The sequence below is a fragment of the Rattus rattus genome, chromosome 1 (genome assembly GCF_011064425.1).
Source record: "Rattus rattus isolate New Zealand chromosome 1, Rrattus_CSIRO_v1, whole genome shotgun sequence".
Taxonomy (NCBI): Eukaryota; Metazoa; Chordata; class Mammalia; order Rodentia; family Muridae; genus Rattus; species Rattus rattus.
In genome coordinates this window covers 2,847,891-2,863,166 of record NC_046154.1, presented here as the reverse complement: position 1 = coordinate 2,863,166, position 15,276 = coordinate 2,847,891, and the positions used below count along the sequence as shown (strand labels likewise).

The 15,276-nt window shown below is 50.5% G+C and overlaps 2 protein-coding genes across 2 annotated transcripts in view; one reads left to right on the top strand and one right to left on the bottom strand.

The window, feature by feature from the left end:
* Npr2 (natriuretic peptide receptor 2) overlaps positions 1 to 12,544 on the top strand; it is a 20,335-nt gene extending 7,791 nt beyond the window's left edge. Inside the window, 21 exon segments of the mRNA XM_032891604.1 lie at positions 1,165 to 1,278; positions 1,571 to 1,706; positions 1,946 to 2,040; positions 2,212 to 2,344; positions 2,570 to 2,654; positions 4,154 to 4,274; positions 4,439 to 4,513; positions 4,710 to 4,787; positions 5,236 to 5,340; positions 5,458 to 5,529; positions 7,652 to 7,811; positions 8,057 to 8,212; positions 8,292 to 8,460; positions 8,613 to 8,709; positions 8,711 to 8,760; positions 9,228 to 9,351; positions 9,498 to 9,566; positions 11,216 to 11,390; positions 11,461 to 11,559; positions 11,824 to 11,915; positions 12,029 to 12,544. Coding sequence (XP_032747495.1) covers positions 1,165 to 1,278; positions 1,571 to 1,706; positions 1,946 to 2,040; positions 2,212 to 2,344; positions 2,570 to 2,654; positions 4,154 to 4,274; positions 4,439 to 4,513; positions 4,710 to 4,787; positions 5,236 to 5,340; positions 5,458 to 5,529; positions 7,652 to 7,811; positions 8,057 to 8,212; positions 8,292 to 8,460; positions 8,613 to 8,709; positions 8,711 to 8,760; positions 9,228 to 9,351; positions 9,498 to 9,566; positions 11,216 to 11,390; positions 11,461 to 11,559; positions 11,824 to 11,915; positions 12,029 to 12,094 — 2,271 coding nt within the window. The 3' untranslated portion in view covers positions 12,095 to 12,544.
* Positions 12,448 to 14,580, bottom strand: Spag8 (sperm associated antigen 8). Its single transcript, XM_032891616.1, has 5 exons — positions 13,734 to 14,580; positions 13,455 to 13,629; positions 13,228 to 13,273; positions 13,039 to 13,153; positions 12,448 to 12,919 (listed from the first exon to the last, which is right to left on the bottom strand). Exons 2-5 carry the CDS (start codon positions 13,519 to 13,521, stop codon positions 12,572 to 12,574), a joined length of 576 nt encoding a protein of 191 aa, XP_032747507.1. The 5' UTR covers positions 13,522 to 13,629; positions 13,734 to 14,580; the 3' UTR covers positions 12,448 to 12,571.
* Between the last annotated feature and the right edge of the window lie 696 nt (positions 14,581 to 15,276).

The following is a 15,276-nucleotide window of genomic DNA, read 5'->3' as shown; positions in this document are numbered from 1 at the left end:
GAAACAAAGCTGGTAGAAATGGCCAGATTTTTGCTCTGATTTTGTTGTTGTTTTTTGAGATGGGGGTCTTGCTATGGAGCAGTGATTGGTCTGGAACTCACTGTGTAGACAAGGTTGGCCTTGTTCTTATAGCCTAACTTCTGCCTCAGCCTCTTGAGTTCTGAGATGACAGATGTGAGCCAGCATACCCAGCTTGAAATGGCGGATTTTGATCTATTGATTTACACAGAGTCACATGTCACAAAGTATATTGAATTGATCTCTTACACTGAGTTGCAAGTCCAGTTTCCTGTCAGAGCAGTCTCATTTAGCTGCGTGGTCCCAGGTTGGATACCCCTTACAGCTACGGAAGGGGGTATATGAGACTCAAAGGAGCTAGTCAGGTAGTTTAATGAGGGACAGGGATGTGGTGATTCATGTCAGTCAAGTGTATGTGTGGCCGAAACCATCATTTGTGTGTCTGTGCAGTGTGTGTGGGCACGTGGCTCACATGACACACATCAGTCTCTCGGTGAACATGCTGTCTATAGTAGATGTTTCCTGTGTGCACAGTAAATTAAATTCATGGTTCTCACAGATGGAATCACCTTCTCAAAGCATTTCTCTCAGGGTCTGAAATCTAATTCACTGAGAGAGTCACTCTGAACTGGTGACCCGCTGTGGAAAAGCCAACTTTTAGTGGATGACACCATCAGCATTTAATGCTGCTGGGACGGAACTGTAGCCCTGGCTGGGATGGAACTCACCAGATCTACCCACCTCTGCCGCCTGAGTGCTGGCATCAAGGGCGTGTGTCACCAACGCCTGGCCACAGAGTGGTGGTTGTTCTTGATAGTGGTGGGTACCTTGAAAGTGTGGGGCAGAGGAGTGCCCATGAAAGTGACACCCTGGCAGGAGGCCTGATGCTGGAAGGGAGGCAGGGAGGTCGATGGACTGAGTTTGTAGATGGAGTTGGTTTCATCCTACGGACACGTTTCCAGAGCCAGCCCTACCTGTCTTTCATAGAGGGGCGCCACTACTCCTCATTTTCATATGCAGCCCAGAGTTTGGCGCGCTCCAGAACCCCTCCCTCGTGCATGCATTACCCCGAGTGTTGTTTTACCCAGTTCTCCTATGCGATCTCTTCCCCTGCTGCTCTCCTCTTCCCCATGTACTGTGGTGCAGACTGTACTGGTGATCACGTACCGAGAGCCCCCGAATCCCGAGTATCAGGAGTTTCAGAACCGCCTGCTGATCAGAGCCCGGGAAGACTTCGGAGTGGAGCTGGCCCCATCCCTGGTGAGTAGATCTCTGAGAGTCACAACAGGCTGTGAGGAAGGGATTTCTCCCGGAGTCCTTGATCATGGAGCAAGCCCCATTTCAGGCTGTCATTTCCATCAAGGATATTACCCTTCCAACCGTGGGACTGACCCTTGGACCAACCCTGGGTCCGGGTGGATGGGGAGGGCACAGTAGGGGTGGGAGGAGGGCGGTAAGCTGAGGAAGTGGGGAGGCACTGGGACAGGGCAGGAGTAGAAGAGAGAACGGGAAGGGGGCATTTGGAGAGCGCTGCTGAAGTTGCTGTCCTCAGATGAACCTCATTGCGGGCTGCTTCTATGATGGAATCCTGCTCTACGCCCAAGTCCTGAATGAGACAATACAGGAAGGGGGCACCCGGGAAGATGGACTTCGAATTGTGGAGAAGATGCAGGGACGAAGATACCATGGTAATGAAGGGCGGGGAGTGGAGGCCTGGGGGCTGACACCAGGCTTAGGAGTGCGGTGGGCAGAAGAAATACTCCAGGGTGCTGCAGGGAGAGTCAGTGAGGGGTCAGGGACGGGCCGGGTGGACACTTACGAAGAACCAGTGTGGGGAAAGACTCTGAGACAACGAGATGGTAGGACAGGAGGAGAGAGTGGGCCAGGGTTAGCTCTCAAAAGTGAGGGGCACCCTCTTTTATCTTAGGTGTAACTGGACTGGTTGTTATGGACAAGAACAATGACCGAGAGACTGATTTCGTCCTGTGGGCCATGGGAGACTTGGAGTCTGGCGACTTTCAGGTGACGGGGGAGAGGACAGGGAGGAGGGATTGGCCCTAAGACCCAGTGGGGACAGAATCATCGGCTCTGGGGGACAGGCGCTTGCTTCCTGGGCTGGGCCTTCCGGACGGTGGGGGTGTCAGGGAGAAGGCTGGGGCAGGCCTGTGGGCCCAGCGCTCTGCTTCCTCACAGCCTGCAGCCCATTACTCAGGAGCCGAGAAGCAGATTTGGTGGACAGGCCGGCCAATTCCCTGGGTGAAGGGGGCCCCACCTTTGGACAACCCCCCCTGTGCCTTTGACTTGGACGACCCATCCTGTGATAAAAGTGGGTGTGTGCAGGGACTGGGAGCAGTCCCCCCTTTTACCCCGCCCCCTCGCTCTGCCCCTTCCTCACTGACACCCATTCCCACTCCTGGCTGTGTATTATCTGTGTCTGCCGCTCTCTTCTCTGTCCCTCAGGAAAGCTCTGTACCTCCTGCACCTGTCTCTTTGCCCTTGGGCCCCCTCCAGTCTTTCTCAGGGTCTCTCTGTCTCTCTCCTTCTCCCTCAGCTCCACTTTCCACTCTGGCAATTGTGGCCCTGGGCACGGGAATCACCTTCATCATGTTTGGTGTTTCCAGCTTCCTAATTTTCCGGTGAGTTCTGGGTTTTCCTACTCCGTGTGTCCTTCTTGCTACATGGCCTCTGGCTGAGGCAGGGGTCCCTGTTGTGTGGCTGGCAAGTCTCCCAACCTGGTGTGGGATTCTGGGACTAGCAGCTTTCTCTCTGGCCTTTGGATTTGGTTGCCCTTCATCCTAGGGATTTATTTTGCTTTGGTTTGTAACCTGGGTAGATGAATTGTTTTGTTCTTGTTGCCGTTGTGTTTGTTTTGAGATAAAGTCTTGCTAAATAGCCTAGACTGGCCATGCACTCAAGATTCTACTTCCCCACACTCATGGACGTGCGTCATGGTGCCTTGCTTGAATACTGGGATTTTGTTTGAGATAAAGTTTCACTGTAGAACTGGCCTGTCTGGAAACCACTGTGGAGACCAGGCTGCCCCTGAAATTCTCAGGGATTTGCCTACCTCTGTCTTTGAAGTGCTGGGATTAAAAACCTCCTCTACCGTGCCTAGCTCTGAATTCGAATTTTTTTTTTTTTTCCGGAGCTGGGGACCGAACCCAGGGCCTTGCACTCGCTAGGCAAGCGCTCTACTGCTGAGCTAAATCCCCAACCCCCTGAATTCGAATTTTTAAAAAATTGTTTCTATTTATATCTCTCCTGTGTAAATGTATGCCACCCACACACATGTATGGGTGCCTATAGAGGCCAGAAGAAACCATCAGCTCTTCTGGAGCCTAAGTTACAGGTGGTTGTGAGCTGCCCCAGGATGGGTGCTTGAAATTGAACTTAGGTCTCCTGGAAGAGCAACAGGTGCTCCTGACCACTTAGGCTCGTTTCAGCCCTGGAGTACTGATTTTGGGTAGAGTTAGGGTCAAAGGTGAATTTCTATGCACTGGTTGTGTGTGTGTCTGTCCCCCCCCCGTTCTCCTTCCTCACCTCATTCCCACTGAAGTGCAAGGCATTTTCACTTGGGAGATCTGAGACCAAGTCACCAAAAATTCTATGTGTGGTGAGGGTGCACGTCCTGATTTGTGGAAAGAAATGTTTCACTGTGTCGTCACAGACTGGATGTCCTGACTTAGCTGTAGGCTGGGGTCAGAGCAGCTCCCTGGAAGAGTACTTGCCTAGCATGTTCCAGGTCATAGGTTTAACCCCTAGACCAGAAGAGAGGAATGAAGAAAGAGGAGGGGGAGAGAGAGAGAGAGAGAGAGAGAGAGAGAGAGAGAGAGAGAGAGAGAGAGAGAAAATTCAGAGCTGTGTGTGGTGGTACACATCTATAATCCCAACATTTGGAAGGCTGAAGCAGGGAGATCATTATTAGTTCAAGGCCTACCTGTATCCTGTCTCCAAACCAAACCAAACCAAACCAAACCAAACCAAACCAAACCAAACCAAACCAAACTGAACCAAACAACTTTGCCGTTGACATGGAGTATCTATGTCCCAGTCCTGTAACTGTTGAAGCTTCCCTGCAGCTTGGTGGGTGGCAGGACAGGGTTTGGCAGTCGCCTGAGGTACGCAGTCCTTACAGAAAACTGATGCTGGAGAAGGAGCTGGCTAGCATGCTGTGGCGCATTCGCTGGGAAGAACTGCAGTTCGGCAACTCGGATCGATATCACAAAGGTGCAGGCAGTCGCCTGACGCTGTCGCTGGTGAGCCCTTGGCCCTGCACCTTCCTCTGACTTCCTGTTCCCTGTTCTCTCTCACCCTGGACCTTTCCCAGCACATTGGCTTGTAATGATAGACCCGAGCACCACCACCACCACCATCTAATGTTCCTTTCATCCTTCCGCCTCCATGTTGCCCTTGGCCCCAGCGGGGATCCAGTTACGGCTCGCTCATGACAGCCCATGGGAAATACCAGATCTTTGCCAACACCGGTCACTTCAAGGTGAAGAGTCATCTGCTTGTTCTGGTTCCCGACCATTTCATTGTGTCTCATCCCCATCTGCCACCTCTGCCCCTGAACCTCTGACCCTCATAGTCCCCGCTCTGTTCCCAGCTAAGTTCCGGGGTGTTCTCAGTTCTCCAGCATTTCTCGGATACTCCCGAGGCTCAGTTTCTTTTCTATTTCCACCCCACCTTAGGGAAATGTCGTTGCCATTAAACACGTGAATAAGAAGCGCATTGAGCTGACCCGGCAAGTTCTGTTTGAACTCAAACACGTACGTACTTGGGGCTGAGTGGAAGGTGAGGGGAGACAGGAAGAGGAAATGAGGGAACCATGGTCCCCTGCCTAACAGGGTCGGGGCTTATTTACCACTGATTCCCAGTTGCAGCCATGAGTAAGAGGAAGATCATTGCTCACATTGGTGCTTCTGTAGTTACAGGGTTTTTTGTGAGACAGGTTCTCTCTGTGAAACAGCTGTCCTGGAACTTACTATGTAGACCAGGCTGGCCCCGAACTCACAGAGATCTGACTGCTTCTGCTTCCCCAGTGCTGGGACTAAAGATGTGCATTACCATGCTGGCCTCTGCATTTAAATTTTTTTTTCTTTTTTTCTTTTTTTTTGCAGCTGGGGACCGAACCCAGGGCCTTGCGCTTGCTAGGCAAGCGCTCTGCATTTAAATTTTAGAGCTGTCAATTCTCTTGTTTTTTTGTTTTTTTCCTAGATGAGAGATGTTCAGTTCAACCATCTTACTCGATTCATCGGAGCTTGCATAGACCCTCCCAACATCTGCATCGTCACCGAGTATTGTCCTCGGGGGAGCTTACAAGTGAGGGACAGGTGTAGGAGACTGTGGTGGGGTAGGGGAGGTCCCAAAGTCACCCTGTGCCAAGGGGCAGCCGGTGAGACTGGGGACAGATGCTGATCTCTTCCGTGTCACTGTCAGGATATTCTAGAAAATGACAGCATCAATTTGGACTGGATGTTTCGCTACTCGCTCATTAATGACCTTGTGAAGGTGAGTCTTCTCCATCCTTTAGAACGCGTCAGTTGTTTGGTCTTTGCTGTAGTTTCTCTCCCGGACCTCTAACAGCCGTGCTCTTTCCAAGTTCTCTCTTCCTGTGGTTGAGTGACACAGGGGTCCTATACCCTGCGAGGTTCTCGTCCTTCTCTCCCAGATATCTTAAATGTTTCTCTAGTGTCTTTTTACCTCAAGAGGAACATTAAATATTATATTAATATTTAAATATTAAATATATTAGCTATATATAGCTGGGCCTGCCATCATATGGGAGGTTGAGGCAGAGAGGCTGCTCTTTGAGCTTGGCCAAGGCTTCATGGTGAGTTTCAGGTATTGCATAACAAGATCCTATCCAGAAAAAGAAGACAGGCAATACAACCGAACCAAACGGTGAAAAGACATCCTATAGTTGGATGTGGCTGGTGCACATGTATAATCCCAGCACTCACAGAGACAGGAGGATTGGGTGTTCGAGAACAGCCTGAGCATCATAGTACGTCTGTCTCAAAACGAGCAAATGAAGAGGTCAAGTGAGGTCTCCATGCATTTGTCTCCAGTTACTTTCCACTTTAACCAATATTCGCCGTGCCTATAGCTAACTGCAGGAGAGGTGTCTATTTGACTATAATTTCTAAATTTAACCGATTGTTTCTAGAGACTGGGTCTCTCTGTGTAGCCCTGGCTGACCTGGAACTGTCTCCGTAGACCAGGCTGACCTTGAACTCAAGATGTGCCTGCCTCTGGCTCCTCTGTGAGGGGATTAATGGCGTGTGACAATGTTTGTAGCTCTGATTTCTTTTGGTTTCATGTTGCCTAGACTGGCTTCAAACTTACTATGTAGCCAGAAATTGCTTTGAATTCTGACTCTTCCACATCTACCTCCCAAATGTGTGTACCACCACGCCTGGATGCCTGGTTAGAGACTGAAATCACACACACACACACACACACACACACACACACACACACACACACACACACACACACACCCCACACGCACACACACACACACACACACACACACACACATTTCGTTAAACTAAGAGAAAGGAAGGAAAATTGCACTAAATCTTTATTCCATTCCAATAGTCAGCTTTTTTAAATGACCCGGAGGCCCACGGATGGTGGGAGGAGGACACAGGTGAATCTTGCGTGGGTTAGATGGTGTTCAGAAGATGGTGGTCTAATGAGATCACCTGACTGTGCCTGACGCTGGCTCTGATTTTCTGCCGAATTCTCAGGAAGTTTTCTAGAATTAATTTATGCATATGAAAGTTTGCCGTCAAGTGAGAGAGGGAAATATTAGGGAAAGCCAATGCAGATTTCCACAGGAGGTGTGAGGGTAAACGTGAGCTCGGGTGCTTTACACTTTCCGCTGCAGTAGAATAAAGCATTCCTAATTAGGCTTAGGCATTCCTTCCTAAACGCCCTGAGGTACTCAAAGAACACGAGCTTGGAGACCTCAGACTGTTTAAGGCCAGAGCTTAATTTACTCTTGTGATTCTGCTCACCACACAAGAGCTTCTATCCTTGGCTTGGCTGTTGTTGTCTACCTCTGTCTAATTTTTCAAATTTTGCTGACTTACTGTAGCCTTCTTCACTACTGTGTGGTCTAGCATTGCTGTAATAGACCCATTCTGCTCCCACCGTGACCTGCATCCTACACGCAGCTACACACCAGAGTCACAACTGCCTGGTTTTCTATGGTGCATCTAGAGACGAGCTATGTCTTGATCTGTGATATCAATGGTAGCTAGGGGTGTGAAGCCGATTAAGGTGCCATACTTGTTTGGCTGCTCCCTCCACTGTTCAGCGGAAGTTACTGGTGGCTCTCTTTGTCCCTCATATGCATTTCCTCCTATCCCTGGAGCCTGATACTTCCATGCTATTTACATTGCTAAGGGATGGCTCTCCCACTCTGCCTGCTTCCTCCAGTAGAGGCACCCCAAGAGGCATCATCCCAACCCAGCTTGTTTTCGACGGTCTCAATCAAGATCCTTTAATTTCTAATGCTTTGGGGTTGGCGGTCTGAGTATCTTTACGTAGTGAGCCGGATCATGCCATGGGCTGGGGTTGCCTAAGCCAGATATGATCCAGGCCCTTCCTCTGAATCCTGCAGGGTATGGCCTTTCTCCACAACAGCATTATTTCATCTCATGGAAGCCTCAAGTCCTCCAACTGCGTGGTGGATAGTCGATTTGTGCTCAAAATAACGGATTACGGGCTGGCTAGCTTCCGATCAACTGCTGAACCAGATGACAGCCATGCCCTCTATGCCAGTGAGACTGCTCCCTGTGCCACCCCACACGTACCATCCCCTCCCCCACACCATCCCCTCCCCCAACACATCCCCTCCCCCCCACACCAACCCCTCCTCCACACCTCCTCCCCCTGCCACCTACCTTTTATGTTACCCTTCGAGCCTTGGTCACTTCCTCCCGGGGAGGATGTAGGAGGTAGAGCAGTAGCAGTAACGTGAGGAAGGGCCAAGGTGGAACCTAGCCAGCCTATTCCCTCATTGCAGAGAAGCTGTGGACTGCTCCAGAACTGCTTAGTGGGAACCCCCTGCCAACCACGGGCATGCAGAAGGCGGATGTCTACAGCTTTGCCATCATTCTGCAGGAAATAGCGCTCCGCAGTGGTCCTTTCTACTTGGAAGGCCTGGACCTCAGTCCCAAAGGTGAGGGAGTGGGTTGCCATGCACCGTCCCTTCTGCTAGGGGAGCCTGAGTCTTCATCCAAACTTTCTGTCGCCCTTAGAGATTGTCCAGAAGGTGCGAAATGGTCAGAGGCCGTATTTCCGGCCAAGCATTGACCGGACACAACTGAACGAAGAGTTAGTTTTGCTGATGGAGAGGTGCTGGGCCCAGGACCCAACAGAACGTCCAGACTTTGGGCAAATCAAGGGCTTCATTCGCCGGTTTAACAAGTGAGAGGGACGGAGGCTCAGAGGCTCCCAGGGACAGAAACCTTAGCGTTCTTAGTGGATAAGGCTGATGTGCCCCCAAGGGTGGGTTGGATAGGAAGCCCTGTTAGTCTTGAGGACCTTGGAGCAGGTGTGATATCCTGGCCTCCCTGCAGGGAGGGTGGTACCAGCATATTGGACAACCTCTTGCTTCGCATGGAACAGTATGCCAATAACCTGGAAAAACTGGTGGAGGAACGCACACAGGCCTACCCTAGAGGAGAAGCGCAAGGCTGAGGCTCTGCTGTACCAAATTCTACCCCAGTAAGACCTTCGTCCCCCTTCTCCAGAAATTGCCTTGTGTTTTATCTTATCGACCTTCTGAAAATGTGCATGCAACCCTGGGAACCCTGCTATGTAACTTCATGCCACAGTAAGCCCTCCTGGCTACAGGCTAAATGCTCTCGCTTTGTCTCCTAATGGGCTGAGCTGTCTTTCAGCTTCCAGTCCCTCCTTCTTGGGGGCGCTGTTCTTCCTCACCTCTGTCTGAGCAAGTGTATGCAAAACTATTTCAACTGGAACTGCTTAGCCCCATGTGGATCCTCTCACAACACCTTACCACTTTCGCATCCCAATGTGCACTAGGCTAGGTGACATCTCGGCCACTTTCCTTTTCTTCCACCAAAGCCGACTTTCACTCTATAGCTTGGCAGTGCAGTAGCCACGCACCCTGCCCTCTCCCTGCCACTCTTTCCTGGAGCTGGGCTGAGGGGTACCCTCTTGCTTCCTAGCTCTGTGGCAGAGCAGTTAAAACGGGGAGAGACGGTTCAGGCGGAGGCCTTTGACAGTGTCACCATCTACTTCAGTGACATCGTGGGCTTCACAGCGCTGTCAGCTGAGAGCACCCCCATGCAGGTGAGAGCCGTGAGCCCGCGTGGGTGGTGCTGGGTCCCGGGAGCCTCCCTGGACTAGTTTGCTCTAGAGTTCTTTTGTCTTTTGTCTTGAGAATTATTAGGAACTTGGGCACAAATTTCAGAGCCTCTGCTTTCCCATCCCGTTAGGTGGTGACACTTCTTAATGACCTTTATACCTGCTTTGATGCCATAATCGACAACTTCGATGTCTACAAGGTGAGAGCTGGAGCCGGCCTCCTTCTAAGACCCATTTGAAACCCAGTTTCCTGAGCCCCACATACCATATCCACTCCATAGTCAGCGCTCCCCACGTTTCTCCAGCATCCTAGTGTTCTCTAGTGGGTGTGATTCTAGCAAACGTGGACACTGGTACACGTTAGCCCAGGCTTCCCTGATCACAGTCACATGCTTTAGTCCCCCTCTCTCTGGGGTATTAGTGATATAGACAACTGGTCTCTCCTTCCAGAACAGTCACAGAGGATGCGGGCACAGACTGACTATGGTGTGTGTGTGTGTGTGTGTGTGTGTGTGTGTGTGTGTGTGTGTGTGTGTAATATATGAATGCATGTTATAAAGCTCTTCGTTAAAGTCGTTGAGTTGGCTTCCTTGCCCTCGGGACTAAATGTGCTGCATTTGAATATTGATTTTACAGCTGCCTGTGCGGCCTCAGGCAGGACCAGGATGTCTCTGAGCTTTGCTTGTTACAGCAATAGCAGCTGATTGCCAACTGGTGGGCTGGGGAGATGGCTTGGTGGGTAAAGGCACCAAGGCTGGTTGGTGACTTAGGGTCAGTCCCTGGAATCAATGCCCACAGGTTGTCTGCTGACTTCCACACTCATCACCTGCCTGTCATTCCCAGTGCTCAGGGGGCTCGGACAGATGGATCGTGAGTTCAAGATCAGCCTTGGCTATGCAACGAGACCCTATGCAAACATAAATGAGGATCTCTTAAAGCTTATTCTACCCTTCCTGATGTGTCTCTAATGAAATTCCCATGAATGCTTTACTCCAGCTCATCCATTGTTTTTATTTCCTTCTATTTATTGTATGTCTCCCTCCCTCTCTGGAATGTTTGGGAATCAAACCCATGGCTTTCCCCATGCGGATCTGTTCTACTGCTTGGCTACAACCCCGGTCTTATTTTATTTTTTAAAAAATTCGTACGGTCATATTCCGGGCCAGTTGAGACTAAGTTGTAGATGCAGTATCCTTTTATCCCTCAAAGCTTAGCGTGGACTCCCTGCGGACCTCACTGTGCACCCCAGGCTGGTAGTTACGGGCGCCGAGTGCTGCTGCTTCCCCCCAGTCAGGTTGTCTGGTCCGTGCCACTAAGCATGGTTTGCCTTCTTTGTGCCGCTGGGTTCTTTGGACTAGGACTGTGATCCTGTCCACTTGTTCATCAAGTGCCATTGAGGACTCACCATGTGCTGGGGTTGTGAGGAGGAGTTAAGTATTCCCCTGTCTGGCCTCCTCTTATCACCAGATTCTCAGGACCATGGCGTGTAGTCCCTTGTCTGTCTAGTCAGTCGTGGTCTCCCAGGCCGTCAGGACGACTCCTGCTGTCCGGCTTATTTCCTTTTCTCACTCACACTGATACAGCTAGAGTTAACCTCTTGAAACTAGTTTTATTATTTTATTTGTGTGTGTGTGTGTGTGTGTGTGTGTGTGTGTGTGTGTGTGTATCTGAGTATGTGCCACACGTGTACAGTTGCCCCTGGAGGCCACAAGAGAGTGTCGTATGCCCTAGAACTGGAGTTACAGGAAGTTGGAGCTTCTACGTGGGTGCTGGGAATTGAACTCAGGTCCTCTTGAGGAGCAGTCAAGTGTTCTAACTACTGAGTCCTTTAATCTTCCCTTTAAATCAGGTGGAAACCATTGGGGATGCCTACATGGTGGTATCTGGTCTTCCGGGCCGAAATGGTCAGCGCCATGCACCGGAAATTGCTCGAATGGCTCTAGCATTACTAGATGCAGTTTCTTCCTTCCGCATTCGCCATCGACCCCACGACCAGCTAAGGTTACGCATAGGCGTCCATACTGGTAAGGCTGATTCTCACCTGGCCCTACAGTCTACTTTTCTGGATCTCTCCCAACCAGTTTGTTTTTATAGGGCCAGTCTGTGCTGGGGTTGTTGGCCTGAAGATGCCCCGGTACTGTCTTTTTGGAGACACAGTAAACACTGCTTCTCGAATGGAGTCTAATGGTCAAGGTGAGGATAACAGTTTTTAACTCTGAACTTGACCTGGATCTGTCTTGCTCTTTACTTTCCAGAGTTCCTCCATCTTTCGCTATTGGATAGTTCTGAAGTGCCCCATTCTTGAGCACATGTTGATTCTTATGTGCTCTGGGAGGACTGGGGGCTTTCTGAAGGGTGGCTGGCTGCGTAAAGCACTCTCCAGCACTGACAATTCTTCTTTTGGCTTTGCTTTGACTCTTCTTCCCCCCCATCTGCTCCTGGTCTACATCACCCTAGCTCTAAAGATCCATGTCTCCTCGACCACCAAGGATGCCCTGGATGAGCTAGGATGCTTCCAGCTAGAACTCCGCGGGGATGTGGAGATGAAGGTGATGGCGGGCCATGGGGGAGTGGATCATGGGAGGATGAAAGTAGGGGACGAGAGGGAGATAAAAGCACTGACGCAGAAGGGTCTCAACTATGTTCGTTCCCCTGCCTCCAGGGAAAAGGAAAAATGCGAACTTATTGGCTCTTAGGAGAGCGAAAAGGACCTCCTGGACTCCTGTAAATCCCAAGCAGACAATTTCTTGCTGTTGGTACTTGGATGGGCAATGGTCACCGTGTCTCCACTCGACAGAAACAGACGTCATATGAGATGGAAAATATGCATATACACAAACCCCCTGCCTTAAATGGAAGTCATATAAGCCCTCTGCCGCTCAGCCTTGTACATATGCCTGCCCCTCCCTGTCTTGGTCCTCTTCCTGCCTTCTGTAAATACCTGTATCTAGACCAGAATATTTTGTCCAAGTATAAAACAACAACAACAAATCATGGTGTCATTGTCTGGGGTCCAGGCCATTCCAAGAGAAGAATACTGAGTGTGGGCATACTTACTCACAGAATCAATGAATTAACAGCTGCGGGATGAGAGTGCTTTATGTAAAACCTACATCAAGGACAGAGAATCAGCTCCATCCAAAGTACGTCTATAGTATAAATAGAAATGGATTCCAAATCCCATGTCTGCTTCCCACCTCAATACTTAGAATGGAGTTGTTCTCTTCCTTCTATCCCCCTGCCCTCCCTGACAGGCAAGGGAAGACATTACCCCCATTTGGTGGGGGCTGTTCTCCAGTTCGTAAGGCAAAGGCTGCCCCAGTGACAAGGATGTTGGTGTTGAGAAGCTGTAGTTCTTCCGGAATGGGGTGTCCAGTGTCCTGATGCTATTGACATCCTGGAGGAGTGCCAGGATCAGGAAAGGTGCCACCCTTCCCCAAGCCAGATTAGAGCCTCTCCTGCACCCCAGTACATAGTGACCCCCACATACCCGTAGCTGTGCTGCGTGCTGTATCCAGAAGGTTTCAGGCTGTTCCTGGCGGTAATCATGAGGCTGTGAGGGAAGAGATAGAGTAACTCCTGCCCCTTGGCGCTCTCTAAACATCTGGGCTTGCTGCTTTCCCACTCCTGGGCAGAGCCGAGCTATGCAAGCAGGGCAGGCTGGGTTCTCACCTTTGTTGGGGCAGGAGGCCCTGTTCCTACCAGCTCCACTCTGTAGTCATGGTGTGTTACCGACTCGGTCTCAGAGAGTTCCCTTGTAGGCTCCTGCTCTCTCTGCACCTCTTTACTATGTAGCCATGGGAGAGGTCAAGACCCTTTTCCCAGTTTCTCTCCTCCCCTTCCCCCTTCCCTGGTTCTCACCAGATCTGGTGTTGCAGGAGTATCTCCAGCATGGCTTCACGCTTCCCTGCGGGAGGACAGAAGAGAATCTAGTCAAGTACTAGCTCTAGAAATGAGTTGAGGAAAGAAGGGGAATCTTGGGGTTTGCCCTTATAGCCACCAAACAATCCACGCTCCCACCAGAAAAGTCCTATCTCCTTTTCTGCCTCCTGGGCTCTTTCTGGTCCCCCGTTTCTCATGCTTCACACCTCGAAGTGGATAACAGGTGTGTCTTGGGAGCTGGTATGAGTCTTTCTGGGTGGTGCTAGAAGGCATGGGCAACTGAGGTTGCAAGGTCAGCAGACCCTCGTGTCCGTGTCGGAAGAAATAACTCTCTGAGCCGTCTTGCAATGGTGGGATTTGATCCAGCTGGTTGGTGGCTCTCTGTGGACCCCATGTTAAGTAACTGTGAGTTCCCTTTCTCACACTGACCCTCATCACAAACTACTGGCTTCCCTAGGAAGAGAGAACAGACCAAACCTTCATACCTCTTCTTGCCAGTTGTAGAGGAGACACTGGCCACGTGGCTGTGCTTTGCAGAGAATTTTCTCATATTCAACCTCTGGACGTTTACGTGGCCCTCTTACTCCAGGTTCCCTGACTTGTACAGGTTCCCAGGTGTGTTGTGGCTTCCAGTGTATGTTCTGACCCCAATTAGGGAACAGATCTATTGGGATGTATTTGAATCCTTGAGGAATGTAGGTCCTGAGCTTAGTTCCAAGTACAGCCTCAGCATGCTCAGGTCTAGGAGGAAGACCGCGTCCATGGGCAAGAGCAGCTCCAGAGGAAGAAGAATCGGGTCCAGAGCCAGAAGCAGGTCCAGAGACAAGACTAGGTCCAGAGACAGGAACAGGCCCAGAGGTGGGACCCGAGCCCTGGCTAGGCTCAGAGCTAACACCAAAACGAGGGCCAGAGCCAGAGACAGAGCTATGAACAGAGCTATGGCAAGGATAAGAAGTGGCAGGATCAGGGTTTGAGCTGAGGTCTGCGGTATTACAGGGATCCCGAGGAATATAAGAAACATAGAGGGGCTGAAAGCCAAACCTCCCATGGCCCCTCGGATGGGGTGCGGGGCAGGTTGCTTCATAAAGACTGTCAGAGGAGGGATCTGTAAACACACAATACGGCGAAGGAACTCCTCGACATACTGCAGATGATGGGGCAGCTCCGGTCTGTACGGTAGGCTTAGGACTGCTACCCGAAGAAGGAATGGGTTCTGAAGTGGACTCTAGTCCTTCAGAGCTGGGCTGTACATCAAAAGATCTGAAAAAACAAAACAAAACCCGAATTCATCAAGGTTGTCAAAACTGCTGCAAAGTTAGTCCGTTGACCTCCCTTGTTCTCTTTGGCTCTTACCGTGACAAAGATCCCTCTGTGGAGTCGGTGCTCTCCATTTTCAGACTCCGCCTACCGGGTTGCCATAGAGACGGCAAACAACTTGTTGAGACTGCGCACTAGAGCTGGGCGGACCTGGGGGTGGCCAGTAGGGCGGAAGTTTTAGACTTGGTGCTCTCCAATAGTCCCGGCTCCAATCTGCCTCACCTGGGCTTTTAACGTTCCACTAATCTGACCCCTCCCTCGCCTCCATGCCCATCTTGATTAGTTCTGACTAAGGTGACTAGGGGATGCACTGGAGAAAAGCCCAGGATTGCATCAATATGAACTCCGGTTTGGTTCATTCCCAAAGTTGAAAGAGCAGTGTGTTTTTTTTTTTATTTTAAACAGTTTAAGGATGAAAATATATGAAATAGGAGATGAGAATGCTGCTGTCTTCGGTAGGAGTGCTTGCTTAGCATGCCCAAGGTCCTGGGTTCGATCCTTAGCACACATAGAGAGGCAGATAACAGCGAAATGGAAGGGAATATGGTACAATAGACGTGTCTCTGTCTAGTCATCCAGGCAAATTTCTACTGCTATTTTTTTTTCCTAGTCGTTTGACCCAGAATGGACCATTAGACACTAGCAGATCTGCGCCATATACTCCTTTAACCACTGACTGGGTCTTAGGATCTTTTATTCTGACTATGGTCA

Coding starts and splice junctions, on each gene's coding strand:
- Spag8 (XM_032891616.1), bottom strand. CDS start 13,521: ATGCCTTCTAGCACCACCCAGAAAGACTCATACCAGCTCCCAAGACAC. Junction 13,274..13,454: donor CACCTGTTATCCACTTCGAG/GTGTGAAGCATG, acceptor GTCCTCCCGCAG/GGAAGCGTGAAGCCATGCTG. Junction 13,154..13,227: donor CTCCTGCAACACCAGATCTG/GTGAGAACCAGG, acceptor ATGGCTACATAG/TAAAGAGGTGCAGAGAGAGC.